This window comes from Artibeus jamaicensis, unplaced genomic scaffold (genome assembly GCF_021234435.1).
Source record: "Artibeus jamaicensis isolate MK-2021 breed Jamaican fruit bat unplaced genomic scaffold, CSHL_Jam_final contig_851, whole genome shotgun sequence".
Classification (NCBI taxonomy): Eukaryota; Metazoa; Chordata; class Mammalia; order Chiroptera; family Phyllostomidae; genus Artibeus; species Artibeus jamaicensis.
Window position 1 is genome coordinate 5,762,035 of NW_026521986.1, and position 22,295 is coordinate 5,784,329.

The window sequence follows — 22,295 nt, forward strand, 5'->3', positions numbered from 1 at the left end:
ATACAGACAAAACTTAGGCTGGTGGTGAACATCTTTGTAGAGGTTCAAAAAAGGTTAGTTTTAAAAATAGTAATCTCAGGTTTTGCCATTTGAAAAGAATTAAAGTTATACTTTTTTAACTTCAGGAAGAATTTTTTCTGATTGTTTTGTTGGTTTATGTAATTATTAGTTTGTACCATAAAAAAAGTACTATCTTGGTAGGTCAAACACAGTGAAATATTAGCAATCTTTTGCGCTTCAATGTAATATAAAAATATATGTATATATTGTGAATGATGACTGCAAAATTTGTTATTTTATTCACTTTTTAAATTCAGTTACCCATTTTTATGCATTTGGAAAAGATTTGCAGTATGTGTGGAGATTTATGAGTTTTCTGGGTTTATGATAATAGTAATGAAGTAAAACTATGATTTTTCTAAGTGTGACTGAATGACCACTAAGTCCCTTATATTTGTCTTGAAGTACAGGTTGTTTTAAAACATGAAATTAAAGATTATAAACTGCCAGCTTATGGGCCAAATTCCACCAGCAAGTGGGGTGTGCGCACATGTGTGTGTGAATTGTTGTGTTGACACAGTTTACTTGTACAGCTCTGTGCAATGCAGAAGCTTTAGGTGGCCCTGCACGCCGGTGTAGCACAACCCGACTGCCGCTCTACTGTCTGACAGCTCAGACCCTTCTCTCCGTTGTTACGTTTGTCCTCATTCATGAAGGTGCTTGGGCTTCTGACTCCCAGGACTCTGTCAAACCACACATGATCAGGGGCAATTCAAAAGCGCTCTCATTTTCTGCATATTAGCAATGACAGTCATGGGTGCCAGAAAATAAGGTCTATAATAAAAATACTTTTATTAAAATTATGTGTTGTAGGCAGAGTTACAAATCCATGAACAGAAATCCTCAGACTTTTCTAAAAGAGTGGCTAAAATACAGTTTGTGCTTCAAAGCAGTGAAATACCTCTTGAATTACAGGTAAGAGAATTTTTATTTAATAGTCACAGTGAAGGTACTCAAAAGTGATGTTCACAAACCAGAATTTGAATCTTCAACCTAAAATAAAATTAGGATCATTATTTAATTCACCTTTGTTCTGTTCCTATATTAAGTCTAACAAAATTTTTAATAGTTGTCATATAGCATATTATCTCTGTTCCACTTTTAGGATGAATCTTATTGTTTGCATTTTTTTTTCTTATGTCACTTATTTCACGGGCCTCTTGTGTGGAGGGAGAGAGAGCACCGTGCATCCATGTCAGGGAACAAGGGGGATCCTCAGGAGTTGACATGGGTGTGGGAAGGAAAATATTACTCCAGCGACTCTAGGTTTATTAATTGCTAGATGGAGAGCCAGGGAGATTGCTTCAAGTGTGAATTTCTGTTGTGCGAAGAGGTTTGGTACAGTTTTATGTAAATCAAAGTGCATAGTGGCTGAAAAGGAGTATTCACACAACTGCATATGAGTCAGACTTTCTGGGTGAGGCCCTGGTGCTACCACCCATCAGCCTTCTGATCTTGGGCAAGCTACCTAACCTTCTTCAGCCGGTATTTTTGTACATTACGTGCTTACCACGATGCCGTGCATGTAATAAACACGCAACAGATGCTGGCTTTGTCATTTTTTCTGTAGCCTTTTATATGTTTTCAGATGAGTGCTATGAAATAACACCTTAGTTGGTATGCTAGATAAAACCGGCTTTGAGAAAGTGTTTCAAATTAGTCTCCTTGAAAAGAGTCAGAAGTTCTACTTTAGTTTTTTATGTCACTCTTTTTCTTTAAATGCAACATTTGAATTGTCGTATCAGTGATGTGAAGCAGTGAAGAATTATAAGTAGAGAAGAATTTATTTCACATGAAAATGAAGTCATCGCAACTCATTCCCTAGCAATGTGGTTTGTCTTAAAATCGAGTTGAATCAAACCTGTAACTGTACTTCATGTGTTTCTTGATTTCAGGTCATGGAGTCCTCTATTCTAGAAAAGATAGAACGTGTGAAAATGCTTTTAACGGGGGAATCCAACAGCTCTGCACTCAGCGGAAATGCAGCCGAGCTGCGGGAGGACCTGGACCAGGCCAAGACTCAGATTGGGATGACCGAGTCCCTCTTAAAAGCCTTGTCTCCTTCCGACAGCTTGGAGATCTTTACGAAACTCGAGGTGCTTCCCCGCTGCTTCTCTTCTATGGTTCAGATTTATTTTCACATTTATTTCTGATGGTCTCTTGAAGTTAATAAAAAATAAACGCCTGGGGAAAGCTCTCAGACAATTTGTGTATGTGTAGCAGTCTCCTTTGACTCGGACAGTAACTATTCGATATTCAATTGCATTGTCTCTGTACATTTGCTGGCTAAGAGAAAGCAGTTCCACCCAAAAGAAAATCATCTGTGTTTTTACAAAAACAGTGGAGACCTAACACACATTGTGCATGTCGAGCGTATTTTAAGACTTAACGGCTGTTTGTTTGTTTGTGTTTCTAGGAGATACAGCAGCAAATTCTGCAGCAGAAGCACAGCATGACATTACTTGAGAATCAGATAGGCTGCCTGACTCCTGAGCTCTCTGAACTAAAAAAGCAATATGAAAGTGTCAGTGATTTATTTAACACCAAAAAAAGTGTTCTGCAAGATCACTTTTCTAAGTTACTGAATGGTGAGCACAATGTTTCTTCTGTGTTTCTGAGAATCTTGAAGTATGAATGAGTACCATGAACACAAAAGCTAATCTAAGCTTCACCTAGGGATGGTTGCATGGATTATATGTAAAGAAAACGATTGAGCGATTGAGGAAGGATTTAGTCAGATAAATCTTTTTGGGGGAAGCTCTCACTAATCTATGCATGTCATAAATAACATCTGTTTCTTTCAAGTGCCAAATCTTTATTTTACTAAAAAAAGTCGACACTGTCCTCATGTTTGACCTGCCACTGTGGTGAGTGAGTCCAGGGACGCATCTGCTAACATCTTTGGGTGTCCTTGGAAAGGGGTTTTAGTGTAGAGAATATACCGCAATTACTTTCTAGATTCTATTTGACCCTCAGAATTGGGTTTCGACTTATTATCAGTTCACACAATGATTAGTAGCCATAGCATGGGAAGCAAGTTTCAAAATCTCTCATTTTAACCAGATGTATGGAGTCTACCTAGAATGAATACAGCTTTATTTATTTAGTTATTTATTTTCCTCCTGCAGATCAGTGCAAGAACTTTAATGACTGGTTCGACAAGATTAAAATAGACCTTGAAGAGTGTTTTGAATTATCAGAAACAAAAAAGGGCATGGAACAAAAGCTACAGAAGCTTTCTGTAAGTCATATAGATTTCAGTAAAAATTCATTAAAACTAAACTGTATTTAAATAGATAGGATGATAATTAATTTGACTTATTAATTTACCTGCATAGAGATAATATTTTAAATAACCTGGCTTTTCCCAAAGATTTTGAAACTGTGCTTATTGAGTAATGGTGCAGGTGTTTTAAACAAGTTATGTTTATACATCTAAGATGCTGTTTAAGTGTCTGCTAGTGAATTGAATTGTGTTAAAATCATATTTGATAAAAATTTAAAATTTATCTAATATGGTCTTTGATAGTCCTTTACTTTCCTGAAAGAGGTCTCTTGATTCTTTAAGTCTTTCCAGTCATATTTCTTTTAAAAATTGCAGTTGAACTTGAATACACTGCTAGTCAAAGTGTAGTGGAGGGGGGCCTAATAAATGACAGAGTGCCCGCCCATGTAAAATGCACATTGCACCCTTACCTCTCGATCACTTCAGGATAGATTATCTAGTACTTTAATTTTGATAATAAGTCACTCTTTCAAGCTTATTGATAGCACTCAATGTTCTCTGATTCACTGCTTTGATGATATTATTCTTCATTGATAGAACTGCCTTCCGTCTATTTTTTTTTTATAGTTCTGATTTTTTTATCCATTTAATGTCACTCAATTAATGGGCCCCAGCAATTGTCAAATGCTTTAACACAAACATTGAAGTAAAATTGTGATTTGGACAAACTTGTATAGAAAATAGTCTGTGTAGTTTTACATTTTGATTACCATAAAGGAACAAGTATTTAGGAGAAGTTGAGTACGGCCGGGAAAGAAGAATGCAGCTTTTCCAGGTGTAACTTCTACTGCTTGCCATGGTGGCACTGCACTGTTTTGCCTACCCCATTTCCAGAAAGTCAGATGCATGCATACGCTATGGAACTAATATAAATCAGCTTTTGGTCACTTGTCAGTGAAGTCCGTCTTATCACCATAGGTCTTCTTTTGTACAGGAAGTCAGGAAGATTGCATGTCGGTGTACTGGCTTGGACAATGTCAAGGGGATGGCAGAGAACGTACACTTGCCAATAGGACATAATTGACTTTGTGTCTTTTTTAAGGATTTCTTGGCTCTTGAAGGTAGAGGCAAGCAAATACAGCAGGTGGGAACAGTGCTGAATCATGTGAAGAAGCACCTGCCCAAAGCACATGTTAAGGAGCTTAACAGTTGGATTGAAAGTCAAGAAATTGAATTAGAAAAAATGGAGTCCGTATGCCAGGTGCGAGCAAAGGAGCTTGATGACCGTTTGCATCGACTACTGAGGTAGGAAATGAAGTTGACCTCTAAATAGCATGTTTTCTAATGAGACCTTTCTATGTACTCTGCCTCAGTACAGCTAGCATTGGGATACACAATACACACAAATTTCATAAATAACATACATACTTCCAAACCCGAGTTTGGCTCTGGAAAGTTGGAGGTTTAGAGAATTCTTCAAATTATTTAACATGGCAAAGATTTGAGGAAGAGGCCAAAAATGTTTTTAGTTTGTTTCCTATTTTGTATGATATATTTGTGTGACTCCTGCTTTATAGAAAACCACAATAATAGAGGCCATTATTATTCATATTTAATATTACAAGTTAAATTTTCTCCAAAGAATAACGAAAACATGCAGTAAAAAAACCTGGTTGGCTCAGAAGATTTGTGTTGGTCTTCTCTTCGGAGCAACACTTTGTACTTATCTTATATTCTAACATATGTAATGTTCTTTTAGACTCCAGGATGACCACAGAAACCTTAGTAAGTGGCTGACTAATCAAGAAGAGAAATGGAAAGAAATGGAAGAATCAGGAGAAAAAACTGAGTTATTTTGCCAAGCTCTAGCTAGAAAGAGGTATAGCTGATCTTGTCCACAATGTATTTGCTGGGAATATGGTTTTTTTTTTACATGATGTTGTGGCTCCTATAAACTTACAGTGATATTTGGAATTTACAGAGAACAATTTGAATCCATGGCCCAGTTGAACAGCTCTTTGAAGGAATGTGGGCTTACTGAAGAAGAAATAACAATGGAAGCAACACGTTCGATTGATAGATACCAGGCATTATTGAGACAAATATGTGAAACCGAGGAAGAGGATAAGTTACCTCCTGCTGAGGACCAGAGCTTTAATGATCTTGCACAAGATGTAATTCACTGGATAACAGGGATTAAAGATTCCCTTATGGTTTTGAATTCATCCGAAGGCCAAATGCCACTTGAGGAAACAATCCAAAAAATAAAGGTATAACTGTGGAAATAAAATTTCCGAGGTCAGAGTGAACTCTAAATTTGAAATGATTTAGAGGAAAATGGCAAAGATTTGTTTCTTAGTGGAAAATAGTCTCACTGTGGAACGGTTAAAGACGTTCAGATGATTGACCTTATGAAAGAGAAGGGCTATGAGCGATCTAAAAGTTATTTTAATGCAGATGGAAGAGAGAAAGTAAATCCTCTCCTTGTGAGGGCAATGCCCAGTCATCGTCCGCCTGCCATCACGGAGTGCAGCAGAATTGAAATAAAGGCAGGAAGTCAGAGCTGCGGCAGGTGGGAGTTTTCCGGGCTATAAAAAGGCACCAGCAGTGTCCAGGGTGGGGAACTCTTCAGAGAGGATGTGTAGGGTTCCTCAAGGTTCTTGGGTACTGAGTAGGTTGTGGAGGGCAAGGGCATCTCACCCTCCTTTCAGCCCACTTTTTGTCTAAGGGAAATTCAGTAAATATTGCTAGTTTAAAATGCAGGAGACAGAAGCACAGGTGCTTAAAAGAAACTCTGGAGAATTGAAATCATGTTGATCAAAGCATTGTTAGAAGAAATGGTTAAGAGCAGTGAGCTGGAAGGGTTGGTGAGACTTCATGAAGTAATTGGAATTTTGAGATTATCTTCGGAAAGGTTTTCCAGAGCAGGTGAATCTGGAGTAGTTTCTAAGAAGGGAAGAACTTGATAGTTCAGAGCACAGGAGGGAAGGAGAAGACCAGGGAGCAGGAATTAATTGTGCCATGGTGCAGAGACAAGAGCTGCAGGGGGGACACTGCTGCATTGTCCTGTGGGAAGCTGAGGCTCGTCCCGAGTGTATAAAAATGTGCTGTTCAGGTGGTTAGCCTGAGGCTTCATCTGCAAATAATGGAGTGGAGAGGAGGGTGGACTTTCCAGGGCTTGCTTTTTTGTTTTTGCTTTTTGGCATATACTTTATTTGAAGGCAGTTGAAAATACAGAGGACATCTGGAATGCAGCCAGCTCAACCTGATAGATGTTTCTCGAGAACAAATCTTCTATAACGCAAAGAAGATGTCTTTGTTTTGAGCACATATAAAAATTAAAGGGTAATTTTCAAATCTAACCTGCAGGCAGAATCTTAATATAATATTTACAAATGAGAAGACAGCATATGTACTGTCTCTAAGTACTATGAATGGGATTATAAAATCTTTTTGATTCAATTCAGGAAATCACTTTACTGAAGCCTGAGGGGGATGCTAAAATACAGAAGATCAGGAGTTGGGCTGTGACGAGCAAGGCTCCGTTGGTGTCAGAGACCGTTGCTGACATCGAGAACCAGTGGGTCAGCACACTCCATTTAGCCAACACATATCTAAGGTACAGGACACGCCTTTACCACTCTTGGTTTTCCATTGCACAGTGAAGCTACAACACGTGTTTTGTCTTCTTCCTAGATTCAGATACAGTGCCTATTGGAGAGGAAGTCAGTAGGTCAGGGACACCCAAAATGTCAGAGGCTGAAGTGAAGAGGAATAGTTCTCTGGGTTAGATATAAAACATGCTGTCATAGCTCTATGCCAGTGTTCACTTTGGCTGGTATGTCACCCCGTGGGGTTTTGGTAACAAATTAACATCCCCTGCCATTGGTAATCTGTCTTTGGTAATCCACTTCTGCACTGAAACTGCCTTCCCCCAGACAACATCAGTATCTGCGTGTTATTCCTGTAGAATAATGCTTTTAAATATGTATCCTAGGATTCTTACATGTGCAAGCATCGGTAAATGTCTGAAGTCAAGGGTATAATTCTAGTTAAAACTTGATTCAGATCACATTTTAAATGATACACTTAATGCTTGATGGAAATGTGAATTTTACATTTTTCTACCAGACAATCAGATCAAAGCTAAATTTAAGCTATAAAAAGAATAAACTAGTTAGTTGGCCAATACACTGAATGCTTATTTGTTTTACTTACCTGAAAGAGAAAAACATAGTGTCATGTAACTATATTTAAACATAATAAGAACAAATAGTTTGAAATCTAAATTATTAATTATTTTTTTCTTAGGTCAAATTATGTAACAAAAAACAATACTATTTCAGTAATACTACAGATAATTATTGTCTTAATTTCTGAACTAAACTCAGTGGTGTTTACAATCTTATAATGCCAAAAAAGTCTATAGGAATAATGTGTATTAGTATTATTTTAATGCTTTTTTATTGTATGTTACATTATAATGTGCAAAATGCCATTCCATTTGCTGATTGTCATTTCCTTTGTTAAATGTTTTGTTAAATTTAGCCATCAAGAAAAACTTCTCCTAGAAGGAGAGAAGTATTTGCAAAGCAAGGAGGATCTGAGGTTAATGCTCACAGAACTGAAAAAGAAACAAGAAGTGGGCTTTGCTCTCCAACATGGATTGCAGGAGAAGAAAGCTCAGCTGAAAATTTATAAGAAATTCCTCCAGAAAGCACAAGATTTGACATCCTTGCTAGAAGAGCTAAAATCTCAAGGAAATTACCTCTTAGAATGCACTAAAAATCCCAAGTTCAGTGAGGAGCCTTGGCTGGAAATAAAGCATCTACATGAAAGTCTTCTTCAACAACTGCAGGTGAAGTGGTCAGAATAAAATTCTAAATGATGGTCATAATTATGTAAGATTTGTATAGAGAACCTTTTTTGTTTTTAATTTAATGTATCACTTTTAGATAAAAATATTAAATCCTCAAGGATGAAGGAATCAAAACTAGTCAGTTTTGCTACAAGAATCCATCATGTATTATTTGATAAGGATGTTATTTTCTCTCATTGACATGCCCCTCTTCAGGAATAGAAAGACTTAAGATTTTTTTAGGCATCTCTATGAAGGTGATTGTTTCAGTTATTCATGCATCATCCATGCATCCATCCCTCTGTTCAATGATGTATCTATGCAAACATCTATCCATCCATCCATCCATCCTCTATTGTAATAGTTTGCATTCATTATTCTGTATAAACGTATGTGTCTCTCATGTTTTTCTATGCGATCTGCAGTAAAAGGGTTAAGAGGTGAAATGTCAGCTTGTCATAAGGGAGTGTGTTTTCTTAAGATAATTGCTTACAATTCTGTGCACATTGAAAGCCAGTTTCAACTTGGAATTACCTGGGAAAGAAACTCTGCTTATACAGATAGAAGGAGTTGTGCGGGGATGAAGAGGTATCCTCTTGGTGTCCAGTTGTTTGGTTTCATAGCTGCTACTTTTATGATTAGGTGTGGTCACTTTATTTTCTTACTCCAGCAAGAGAACCTGAAGGTAATTTTGCTCTTGAGTTAGGATTACTTTTTCCTGAGACACAGCTTTGGAGTTTGAATCTTATAAAAGGAATCAAGGGTTAGGTTGATCTCATGTATTCTCATTTTCAAGTGCAGGTACTTAGTTTTAGTAAGAAGGATAATTAAGGGACCTGCTTCATTATGGATGTTTGTGATGATGACATAATTTGTAGGCATTTCATTTTGTAAGCCTCTTGACAGATAAATTGTCTTTAGGAAAGAAGTGAATGCAAAGAAATATGGGGGAAAGAAATGTTTTGATAAGGGTCACTTTTGGGGGAGGAGGGAGGTTTCATGGGGAAGTATCTCAAATAGTAAACTCTAAAAGAACTCTGGACAATTTATGACCATATTCCTGTTTCAAGGTGAAACCTCATAAAACAAGTATTTATGAACAACTTAATTATTATCTGAGTGAGAAAATTCAGAAAGAAATAATTTATACATTGTCAATGGTTTCATTTTTAGGATTCTGTGCAAAAATTGGAAGGTCATGTTCAAGAACACCATGCATACCAGGTTTGCATCGCAGACCTAAATAACGAATTGGACAACATCTCAAAGGAATTTGTTAGTTTTTCTGACAAGCCTATGGATCAAATGGAAGTTGAGGGAAAACTCCAGGAACTGCAGGTATTAAACAATGTCCACACGTGATAGACATTTAGAAAACTCAATTTTAATGACAACTTTACTAATGAATGTCTTTGGTTTGAAAATCAAGTGCTCTTCAGATGACTACTAGGTAAAGTGATGACTGGTCATAACAAAAATGGGAATGCTCTTCTTTAGTGACCAAATCCACTTATCATTTCTGTTGTAAGTGGTCCCTGCACTGGGAAGCCTCAGGGGTAATCCTCCCACAACCTGTCTAGAGCTTCTGGAGATCTTTGTTTCAGAGACCGCACAGTGATACCAGGGGAGACTGGGCGTCCACCTATGCATCTCCTGCAGGACCCAGGGGGAACCCTTTCCCTTTAGTATTCTTCATGGTGGGTGGGCAGGAGTTGAGTAATTTTTATTAATTGGTAGACGTGGGGTCTACATCAGAGCTCTCTCCCAGAGGTGGGGCTTTCAAAATTCTCACACTGTGAGGACTGCAGCCATTTGCCCACATCCTCAAAACACTTTCCTCGGATTTTTACTGTTGGCACAGCCAGCATAAACAGGCCCAAGCAATGTCTTCTAGAAGAAAACAAAGTAAAGCTTTTCTCAGCTCCTCCTTTCACAGTTCCTTGACTAGAGATTCTATGGGGTGAGTCACAGGGCAGTGCTGCTGACATGAGCTTGGGAATGTCTCATCGCTTTCTTTTGGGGACCTGGGAAGCATGCCGGACTTCTCCAGAATGGACAAGCCTGCCTTCCCATTTAATAGTGATAACGTGACCAACATTGAGGTCTCTCTGTGTGTGAGGCACTGTTTGAATGCACAGGACTGAGAGAAGTAAAAATTTGAGCCTCATTGTGAGAAGCACAAGATCCTGTTGAAAAATTAAAAGGCAGACTTTTGCTATACACAGAAGGAACCACAAAAGCCATCAAGTTCAGACCCCTCAAATTATACCCTATAAACTCAGTTGTGGCAAGGTGAGGGATGTACACGGTCACACAGGTTAATTGACAGAGTAGGGCCACAACTCAGGTCTTCTAATCTTAGTCTAGTGAGTGCTTTTTCTGACTCTTCACTAAATATCTCTACTTGGTTGTCTCACAGTTAGTTGTAGTTAAGCATGTCTAAAAATTAATACATGTTTTCCTTCCTTTCTCCATCTCCGGGGGGCTTCTCTGCCAATGAACCTGCTTTATCTACTAGGTTCTTTGACTCCATGAATATCTCCACCATCTCTCCAGGCTTTTAAATCAGAAACCTGGATATCCTTTCCTGGATTCCCAGTCTGGTCAGACATCAAGTGTCATCTCTTTCATCTCTGGAATATGTTTACAATTAGTCTCCCCACCCCGCCACATTGCCCTCATGATTGCTGCTTTTGGACAGGCCCCCATCTCACAGATCTCTGTGTTAGACTTCTGAACGGGGGGGGGGGGTTCCCTGCCTGCACGTGTGTGCTCCAGTGCACCTCCCAGATCTGTCTAAAATGCAAATCTGGAACTCACTTCTTTCAGTTGAAAATGTTTCAGTGACCCATGTGTATTTGTTAGCATAGACCTTTTCACATTCAATTGCAATTGTCTGTTTACTTCTGTGTCCCTCTCACTGGACTGTAGGAACTTGAAGGGAATGGATTTTACTCACCCATATAACTTCAGAACCTATCATAATACTTGCTGTTAGTTGAATGAATGAATGAATGAATGGATGGATGGATGGATGGATGAATATTTTTTTCTGTGGTTCATTGAAATAGTGACTAATGAACCCCTACATTGTTCACCTAGTGACTTCAAGGCTTATTCTAATTCAGTGGTAACATCAGTATCTGCTGTAGAACCTCAAATTAGTTTTGAGTGTAGAATTCTCAAATTAGCTCCCTTTCTTCATGCATACATTTAGCAGTGTTGATTGAGTCCCCACTATATTGAAGATGTGGCACTAGGTAGATTGATTTAAGCTTTGTTCTGAGTTATAAATATAAACATTAGATTCATGTGGGTACATTGTAAGTGATTTTTAAAATACTTTTTCAGTGTTTTGCAAATAGTAGGCACTTCTTATTTGGTGTTTTGATTATGTCAAAGGCTGGAACTTGAACTAAATACATACTAAACAAATATGTATTGACTGCCTCCAGTGTTCTAGGAACTGTGTTGTGAAGATTTGTTACTTCTAATTTTTTAGTTACGTAGAAAATCTGCTTGGGAATTTGATCTGGAATGCTACCTTGCTTTAAATTTTACCCAAAGTTTCTCCTTTGTGATAGGAGTTGATAAGTTTCTTATACTTCCCACTAGTAAAGCAGAATACGTTGTGATTTACAAAAGTCAATTAACTCTTGTGACAATTGAACAGAGTTAGTTCTTATGACAATCTTTTCTCCACTCACAGGAACTAGAGAATAGACTCCATTTACAAGATGGCACGTTAAAGAAGACTGTAGGTTTAGCAAAATCCATCAAGCAAAACACATCTTCAGTGGGACAGAAGATTATTAAAGATGATATAAAATCACTTAAGTGTAAACAGAAAGATTTGAAAAGCAGACTTGAATTTGCTAAGCAGGAGATGGGAAATTATCTCAACAGCATGCTCAAACCAAAATGCTCCACAGAAAAGAAGGAAAAGTTCACTCCGCCAGGTAGAGAGAAGCAGGTCACCTCTGACGTGCAGGAGTCCACTCAGGACTCAGCTGCAGTGGGAAAGCTGGAGGAAGACTCAGAAGTAAACAAGGTAAGTGCCTGTGATTGCATCTCTGAGACATCGAGTCTGAGGATGAAGAGGTGCTGGGATTTGAAAAGAGGGTCGTGAATCAGGCCTTCTGATTTCATAATTAAACCCTCAGTGTGCTGGCTATTTATGTGGCCCACTTGTAAAGAGAGCCCTTGGAAAACTGTCCAAGATTTCGGTGGTGAAATATTACAGTTCAGTGTGTTAAAATGTCAGTCATCAATTTAGGTTTATTATTCTCTCTGATGTGTAATCAGATATAATTTCTTGGGTCAAGAGCACAAAGGCAAATGAAAAGAAAATGTGTTTTACCCATTTTCTTAGGAAAAAATCCAAGGGCCCTGTTGGGTTTTTTTTTTTAATGGTTGATTTTATAATGAAATCAGAGATTGTTGGAAAGGCTAGATTCCTTCTTTTTCTTCTTATGTTAACCCTATACTGCAAATATATTTTTAAATGTTGACTGATCATTTGGTTTGAGAGTATCAACCTTTAGCCTTCTAATTTTTCCTGGGGAGAAGAATGAAGACTGTTGTTTTGTTTTCATTCTGAACAACTAAATGGGTACATTTTCCTGGGGATCTTAAAGTACTTTCTTATATAGGTTAGAGATGAAAGTAGGAAAGCACAAAGAGCCATCTGTAAACTATATTTGAAAGAGTCTCCCTGTTAGGCAGCATCTCACAATCGGGATCCAGCTGGACAGTAGCAAAGGTTAGTCTATGCAGGTGTGAATTCTCATCAGCTTTTTATATGGAATATGGAATCAACAGGAATGAAGAAAATGTGCATTTCTCTTGTCTTCCTAGAACAGAAATACATGGAGCATTACAGGACCCAGACAGGGTTTCCTAGAAGTTAAAGGCCAATGGAACCTCTCTCTGGCCATGAGAAAAGACTTACAAATCCCAGTGTTAGATATTGCTAGGGGAATACAATGTGTTAAAGGATGAAGGGCCCCGTGAGTGAGATTCTTGATGTTGTATCTGTCAAACTCTCTTAACAGAATTTAAACAGCAGCAGTTAAATAAAAAAGAAAATACACTTGAGTACTTCCTATCCTAGTACATGACTTTCTAAAGGGACTTGCTTAATAACCTTAAAATTAGATTTAGACCCATTTTGGCTGTGAACCCTCACAATGTAATAGAATATATTAAAACCTAATTAAAGGTCATAATCCAATAATGATTTTTTAAATTTTTATTAAGCTTTTACTTAATCTTATGTGACAACTTAAGGATAATTTATGATGCTGCATTAGAATGATTTTTTTTCCCCCAGAGGAGGTGGAGGGACTTACCTTCCCTCACCCATTTTCCCTCTGGTAATCACCGTGCTATTGTCTGTGTCTATGAGTTTTTTGTTTTTCTTTTGCTTAATCCCTTCAAGTTTTTACCCAGCCCCCACAACCCTTCTCCCCTCTGAAAGTTGTCAGTCTGTTCTCTATCTGTGAGTCTGTTTCTGTTTTGTTTGTTAGTTTGATCTCGCTTGTCTTTCTCTGACTGACTTACTTCACTTAGCATAATGCTTTCCAGGTTCATCCATGCTGTCACAAAGGGTAAGATACAACTGTGTAGCATTCCATTGTGTGAATGTAGCATAGCTGCTTGATCAACTCATCTGCTGGTGGACACTTGGGCTATTTCCAAATCTTGGCTATTGTAGGTAATACTGCGTTAACCACAGGGGTACATATATTCTTTCAAATTAGTGTTTCGGGATTCTTCAGATTTATTCCCAGAAGTGGAATAACTGGGTCATAAGGCAGTTTTGTTTTTATTTTTTTAGGTAATTCCATACTGCTTTCCACAGTGGCTGCATCAATCTGCATAACAGTGCACAAGGATTCTCTTTTCTCTACAATGCCAACACTTGCTGTTTGTAGGCTTATTGATGATAGCAATTCTGACAAGTGTGAAGTGATATCTCATTGTGGTTTCAGTTTGAATTCTCTGATGATTAGTGAGGTTTAGCATGTTTTCATGTGTATTGGCCTTTTTTTTTTTTTGAGGATTTATTTATTTATTTATTTATTTATTTATTTATCTTTTTCCCCGGGATTTTCTTTCTTTTTTAAAAAATACATTTTATTGATTATGCCATTATAGTTGTCCCATTTTCCCCCCTTCATTCCACTCCACACTGCACCTCCTCTCCCCCCACTCCCCTCCTTTAGTTCATGTCCATGTGTCACAACATTCTACATTTCCCACACTATTCTTGCCCTCCCCCCTGTCTACTTTCTACCTACCGTCTATGCTACTTATTCTCTGTTGTATTGGCCATTTGTATGTCCTCTTTGGAGAAGTGTCTATTTGGGTCCTTTGCTCATTTTTTAATTGAATTCTTTGATTTTTGGTATTGAGTTTTATGAATTTCTTACAAGTTTTGAATATTAACTCCTTATCAGCTGTATCATTTGGTGAATACATTTTTTCATTCAGTGGGTTGTTTTGTTGATGGTTTCTTTTGCTGTGCAAAAACTTTTTAGTTTGATGTAGTCTCATTTGTTTATTTTTTCTTTTGTTTCCCTTACCTAGGGCAATATATCAGAAAAAAACATTGCTACAAGAAATGTCCAAGATCTTGCTGCCTATGTTTTTTTTCCCCTGGGATTTTTATGGTTTTATGTCTAACAGTCAAGTCTTTTTTAAAAAATACTTTTTTAAAAAAGATTTTATTATTTATCTTTAAAGGGGAAGGGAAGGAGATAGGGAGAGAAACATCAATGTATGGTTGCCTCTCATGTGCCCAAGTACTGGGAACTGGCCTGTGACCCAAAGGGGCTCAATCCACTGAGCTATACCAGGCAGGGCCCTAACAGTTGAGTCTTTAATTCCTTTATTCTTGTGTATGGTGTAAGAAGTTGGTCCAGTTTAATTTTTTTGCTCATATCTGTCCAGTTTTCCCAACATCATTTCTTAAATAGACTGTCTTTACCCCATTATGTTTTTGCTCCCTTTGTCAAATATTAATTGACCATAAAAGTATGGGTTTATTTCCAAACTCTCTATTCTGTTCCATTAATCCGTATAATTTTTTTTATGGCAATACCATGCTGCTTTGATTACTTATAGTCTTGTAGTTTGATATCAGGTAGTGTAATTCATCCAATTCTGTTGTTCTTTCTCAAGATTGCTGTGGCCATTCATCGTCTTTTGTAGTTCCATATAGATTATTGTAAAAAGTCTTTAAATAATTTTCACAGGTCTGAATTACAGGAAGGTAGTTTTAATTCTCTAGAAACATTTTATTTTATTTTATTTTTTACTGTTTTGGAGCATGAATCTTTTTCTGCATCTGTGTTTCTTATTTTCTCTGCTCTAAGTACTGCCTATATTTTACTTATTTTATATAAGATTTTTTTAAGATCAAGAGCAATTTTAACATTTAACCACAACTAGTAAAAGGAATCAAAATATGCCTGAACAAATGTAATACAAGTATAATGTGATACATGTAACACAATTTAAATTACTCAAGCAGGAGTTTCTGTATAATGAATATATAGGAAACACAAAAAAATTACTGAAATGTAAATTTAATCAAAACATTGTGATTGAGAAAATAAGCACTTAATTCATTAAAAATGTTTGAGACCTCTCATGTGCTAATCATTCTACTAGAATATGCTACTACAGTTGTCACATTTTAAAATCTAACATTAATTAAATATCTAGTTAATGTTTGTTTCGTATGCCTTTTTGGAATCTGGGAGGGCTTCTATGAGATTATTTAAAATCATCTCAAGAAGAACTTTTAGTAAATTTCAATGTTCTTTAATAAAGTTTATTTGATCTTAGAGTTTTGTTGAAAGTGTGATTGCACTTTTCAAAATCACCATTATAAGATGTGTATGTTTGAATCTATTGCCACAACTTTCCTTTTAGTTGAAATGTAGGGAGTATTTTAGATCTAGACCTTAGGATGACTTTTTCTTTACTTTCAAAAATCCCGTGACAGAGGCAGACTCGGAAGTTCATACAGTCTGAAGGGTGTAGGTTCTTGTGAACCAGTATTGTACGGGGTATTTTCATAAGTATTAGTTTGTAAGACTTTATAAGTCTGGAAAGGCAGAATTATCTTCCATCTTTCCCTTCTGTGTAGTTATTGATAATTTATGATACTTCATATGATGATTTAAAAAATTCAAAAAATTTTACATAGATTAAGTGAAGAAAAAAATTGTATGTTAAAAGGGGAGGACTGATGCATCTCTTAAGATTTTAGGTGTCCATTAAGTACAATGATAAAGATGAAAAAAAAACGGGGAAATCAGTCGATTCTTAATTTATCATTTTGCAAAAAACATATAAAGCAACATTTTTCTTAACAGGTACGGACTTTCTTGCCCTGTTGTTTCTAAATGTTAACCTTCATGACTTCACTGTGCTTAAAAAAAACCTTTTGTCGGAAGTGACTTAATTTCCTTGTCATTAAGTATAAGTGATAGTATGTCTGAATCCTTTTTTGTTCTTTTCAAAAATTTCTGAGTATTTATAATTTCATTGTTGAAGAAGGCCCCCACAGAGAGTCCTGGAAGGCAGATGATCACAGATACAGGCAGACATGCGAGGCATCCTGTGGGCAGTCAGAAACATAGTGAAGTTAGTATTAAGTGGAGAAGGAAAACCTCCTGTTGGAGAAAGAGTATTCATTCATGGGGTAAATGATGTCTGTTTCTGGTGGTTTTTCCTGGTAACACACTAAAAAGTTTTTTTTGTTGTTTTTTTTTGCCATGGAACACATAGTTGGTCCATGTGTCAACTGTCTTTGAAGCCTGTGCACTGCTTTGCTCTTTCCGGGCAGCATGCAAGTCTTACTTCTTACTCTGAGGTGTTTTTCACCATCCAAGATATATTCCTATACAAGACAAGTGATTTAAATCATGTACATGGTATTGTCATTTGTGAGTAACATGCATTTGCAAACATTCTCTAAAGTCCTGAAATCTTAGGCTGAGATACCTTAGAAAACTTCTAGTCTAATGCTTGTGTTTCAGGTGAGGGAATAGAGTCAGCGACATTAATTGGCCAAGTTCTCATTGTAGCAAAACTAAAACTAGAGGTCAGGGGCCCTCTACCAGTCGGATACAAGGTGGCTTACTCACCATTTAATCGGTCGTGTTATGTAGCTTGTTCATTGTGGTTTAATATGCTCGTATGCTATCTGACCTCCGTGGACCCTTTATTGATTTTTCTGTGGGTGTTTGTAACCTCTCTATGCTCATCAAACCCAACCAAACCCTGTTCCTAGCATTCCCAGCAGACGTCTGGTCAACAGCAGAGAGACTGACAGACCCTCAATTTCTCTTTACTCTTCTATAACCCACACATTGTTAATCTTGACAGTTGAAAACTAAATGAAGTTCCCTTATTTTTTCATTAATATGAATTCATCTATACATCCATTAAGTAAAAATTTATGGAAGTCAGTGCGAGTTCCATGGTGAGTGATCATAGGCATGGTCTCTATTCTCATAGAGCTTCTAGTCTAGATGAGAAGACACACTATCATCAACTAATTAACTAATGAGAGACTAATTACAGGAGCTAAAGGGAGGAGCACATTTCCATGATTGTTTGTAATAAAGGAGACTGACCTGAGCTGTAATGAGAGAAACCTTCTCTAAGGAAATAACATTTGAACTGCCATCAGAGTTAACAGAGATCAGGGCTGGGTGTTGGGGCATTCTTGACAGAAAAAGTAGAATTTTTCCTTCTGGTAGGAGAGAGCGTGAGCAGTCAGACACTGAAATAAGGCCACTGAATGGAGGGTGGAGGGCTGCATGAGTACTGAGAGGTAGGCAGGGCTGGCGGAGTCATGAATGCCTTACAGGGCACATCAACATTTTAGATGTTATGCTAAGATAAAGAGGCAGCCTCAGTTTTGTCTCTAATGGCAATAATATATGCTCATACCTACAATTGTTTTTCACTACTTCACATTGAAAGGCTTTAGAGAAAGAAGAAATGTATCCTGTAGAGTGTGCATGACATTGTCCCCCCGTTGGTTGGCAGGTTGCAGGTGATAGATTTGGGCTTACCACTGACATGGAATTATTTTAGCCAAGGGACCATTGCCCTGAATGAAAAGAGAAAGTGAAGTTGTTATGGACTTACATCTTTTGGCTGTGCTGATACATTTGCTAAGTCAGAGATGATGCTCAGTTGTTTAAAACTCAGTGTTTTAAATGTTAAAGATATATAGATGGTATTCTTTCAACTCCTGGCCAATATGGAGGCATCAGTAGATATACTTTGCCTCCTTGCATGGTCAAAAGGAGGAAAACAACAAATTTAAAAACAAAAAACAACCACAACTGCCAGAAAATTGAACTGTATGGAAGTCTGACAACCAAGGAGTTAAGGAAGAAATGTTCATTCAGACCAGTAGGAGGGGTGGAGACAGGCAGCCAGAGTGGAGAGGACACACAGCAAGGTAGTGGCTGGAGGACCAGGCGGTCCACATTTGCTTATGGATAAATCGGGAGGAACAACTAGGGTGCAAAACAGACTGAGCAACCCAGGGTTCCAGTGCAGGGAAATAAAGCCTCAAAATCTCTGGCTATAAAAATCTATAGAAACTCTCAGCCTTATAAGAGGGTCCATTGGAGAGACCCACTGGGTTCTAGAACATACACAAACCCACACCCCCCAGGAGTCAGCACCAGAAGGGCCCAATTTGCTTGTGAGAAGTGGGGGAAGTGACTGAAAGCCAGTAGAGAGCTGAGCAAGTGGCATTGTTCCCTTTTGGAACCCACCCCCACAGACAGCACCACAGTGCAGCAAAGAGGGTTGCCTCATCCTGGCAAATATATAAGGCTCTGCCTATTACTATGTAACAGGCAGGCAGAGTCAAAAAAGTATGGCCCAAATGAAAGAACAGATCAAAGCTCTAGAAAAAAATAACACCAAGCGATGAAGACATAGCCAGCCTATCAGATGCAGAGTTCAAAACACTAGTAATTAGAATACTCACAGAAATGGTTGAGTAGGGTCGAAAAATAGAGGAAGAAGTGAAGGTTATGCAAAGTGAGATAAAAATATACAGTGAACCAACAGTGACAGGAAGGAAACCAGGACTCAAACCAATGATTTGGAGCAGAAGAAAGAAATAAACATTTAGCCAGAACAGAATGAAGAAATGAGAATTAAAAAAAAATAATAAAGAGAGGCTTAGGAAGCTCTGGGACGACTTTAGAAGTTCCAATATCTGAATCATAGGGGTGCCAGAAGGAGAAGAAGAAGGGCAAGAAATTGAAAACTTATTTAAACAAATAATGAAGGAAAACTCCCCCAATCTGGTGAAGAAAATAAACTTCCAGGAAGCCCAGAGAGTTCCAAAGAAATTGGACTCAAAGAGGAACACAGCAAGACACATCACCATTAAGTTACCCAAAATTAAAGATAAAGAGAGACTCTTAAGGGCAGCAAGAGAAAAGGAGATAGTCACCTACAAAGGAGTTCCCATAAGACTGTCAGCTGATTTCTCAAAATAAACCTTACAGACAAGAAGGGGCTGGAAAGAAGTATTCAAAATTATGAATGGCAAGGACCTACATCCAAGGTTACTGTATCCAGCAAAGCTTTCATTTAGATTGGAAGAGCAGATAAAGTACTTCCCAGATAAGGTCAAGTTAAAGGAGTTTATCTCACCAAGTCCTTATATAAAATGTTAAAGGGACTTATCTAAGAAGAAGAAGATAATAAAAAATATTAACAGTAAAATGACCACAAACTCACAACTATCAACAACTAAACCTAAAAAAAAACAAAAGCAAACTAAGCAAACATAGAACAGGAACAGAATCACAGAAATGGAGATCATATGGAGGGTTATCAGCGGGGAGAGGAGGAGGGGGGAATGGGGGAAAATGTACAGGGAGTAAGAAACATAAGTGGTAGGTACAAAATAGACAAGGGGAGGTTAAGAATAGTATGGTAAATGGAGAAGCCAAGGAAATTATATATATGACCCATGGACATGAACTAAGGGAGGGAAATACTGGTTGGTGGGAGGGGATTGCAGGGTGGAGGGGAATAAAGGGGAGAAAAAAATGGGACAACTGTAATAGCATATTCAATAAAATAAAAAAATTAATGTTAAAGTAAAATGTTTCCTTTGTAAATTAAGGGACATAAAGATGAAAATATCATGGCTGTCCTTAATGGGAGTTGATGATATTCTTTCTCTCATCTCCTTTTCCAGACAGACCAAACTCTAAGGGGAGATATGTGATTGAAAAAAGTAAACATTTTTTTTTAAAGTAAACATAGTTAGCAATATAACTCAACCAGGCCTTTGATAGAATGGTAATTTTCCACTTTGCATTTATTATTAACTTTGAAAATTCCATTTATGCTGAGAATCAATATGTACACTTATTATGCTATATAAAAGTTCTATTTTGTCTTAAGTTTATGCTGATCAGTTTTTTAAAAGAGAAATTCTAATTGGGAAAGGAAAGAATCAGGTGGCTCAGGACTTGGAGGACATAGGGGCCAGTGAGAGCATTGCACTGGGACGGGTCCTCCAGTGGACATCTTGAAGTCCTTTACCTGGGAGCGAGGTGGACTAGAAAGTCTCTGACCAGGGAAAGAACTAAGATTAGCTTGTTCTGACTGCAGGTAGGAAGAAAAGGTCTCCCCTGAGAAATCTACACTAAATTTATATCTCAAATAGGTTTAGAGTCCAAATCTATACTAGCATTGTGGAGCATGAAAATCAGTCTGTCTATGTTTGTTTGTATGTATGTATGTATGTATGTATGTATCTATCTATCTATCTATCTGTCTATCTCCTTCCCTCCCTTTGTCCTTGGAGTACTTGGAAGAAGCAAGCACAATTTATACAAAGATGTCACTTTTGCCAATCAGGCCAAAGGAATTCCTACAGTGGAGTTAAAAAAAAACACCTGATAACTATGCATTAGTATAAATCAGTCAATTCATAACACAAGTGGGAACACTCAACTACAGAGAAGAATCCTTATCATTACAAATAAGAAGAATTAATACATTAAGAAAGTGAAATAATACAGCAGCCTGGAAGACATTGTACAATAATATATTTTAAAAGGTTACTGACACAAAAGAAGGGTTTCGAATCATAAGGAAATAATGAAATACTTCAAGAATAAAGGGAAGATTTGAAAAAGAGCCACATGAAATTTTCAGAAATAAAAGAATAAAAATTCTTTTTATTCTTAAAATTCACATTTTCAATTTTGATTGAAAAATTCAACTTTAATGAATAAAATTCACTTTTTATTCATTAAAATCCACATTACTGTAGCCAGGTTAAGCAGTAAACTTGACACAGCTTGAAGCTAGAATATGTGACAGAGGAAATGATCCAAAATCCAATAAGAAGCTTAAAGAGATGGAAAGTAGGAAAGAGATTTTAAGTGACCCAGAGGCTGTGCTGAGATGGTGCAACTCAAGTCTGATAGGAAGTCTAGGCAGTGTTTTTAAACCAACGAATTAAGTGTTTGGGGATGTAGACACAGTTTAATTATAGACTTGATTCCTCAAAGATTTTGCTGACATGAAAGTATTGTGGCAGAATTAAATGATAATTCACTTATAAAGTAAACTGAAAATAAAAACTAATAACTCAGCAAAATTATGGAAATCTTTCAAAACTACTGTCATGGGGTACCTCAACAAATACCTCTTGAAAGAATAAATAAATGAATGCAGGTGCTGCCTCTGTCTTACTGAGAATTTCAAGTTGTTAATAGCTCTCAGAAAAGGTCAAATAACTTCATATATAAACTGTTCTGCTTTACTCATGTTTAAATTCTTACAGCTAATTGATATAAGGCATTATTAATTTGTTCTTCCTATCATGAAATCTTGGTATTTCCTCTATTTATTCATATTATTTTAAACTACCAATAGGCAACATTGAATGCCTGTTATTTGCCCTGCTTTCTGCATCATTTTGAATATAAGTCTAAATTTTGGTCCATTTTCCTTTTTCCATACCTGTTTTCCTTCTTTGACTATACAGATTATACCTCTTACATGATTGAACATTGCTGGAGTCTAGACTCCTTTGTCAAAAAAGTTTAACTTTGGGGGGATACCAATACC

At 37.2% G+C, this 22,295-nt stretch overlaps 1 protein-coding gene across 6 annotated transcripts in view; it reads left to right on the forward strand.

The window, feature by feature from the left end:
- SYNE2 (spectrin repeat containing nuclear envelope protein 2) overlaps positions 1 to 22,295 on the forward strand; it is a 287,326-nt gene that overhangs the window by 124,930 nt on the left and 140,101 nt on the right. For all 6 annotated transcript variants that reach the window (XM_053673375.1, XM_053673368.1, XM_053673369.1 and 3 more), the window contains exons 35-45: positions 874 to 975; positions 1,956 to 2,156; positions 2,477 to 2,648; positions 3,189 to 3,301; positions 4,389 to 4,591; positions 5,046 to 5,165; positions 5,268 to 5,556; positions 6,754 to 6,905; positions 7,835 to 8,144; positions 9,318 to 9,482; positions 11,854 to 12,195. In XM_053673375.1, coding sequence (XP_053529350.1) covers positions 874 to 975; positions 1,956 to 2,156; positions 2,477 to 2,648; positions 3,189 to 3,301; positions 4,389 to 4,591; positions 5,046 to 5,165; positions 5,268 to 5,556; positions 6,754 to 6,905; positions 7,835 to 8,144; positions 9,318 to 9,482; positions 11,854 to 12,195 — 2,169 coding nt within the window. The remainder of the gene's footprint in view (positions 1 to 873; positions 976 to 1,955; positions 2,157 to 2,476; positions 2,649 to 3,188; positions 3,302 to 4,388; positions 4,592 to 5,045; positions 5,166 to 5,267; positions 5,557 to 6,753; positions 6,906 to 7,834; positions 8,145 to 9,317; positions 9,483 to 11,853; positions 12,196 to 22,295) is intronic.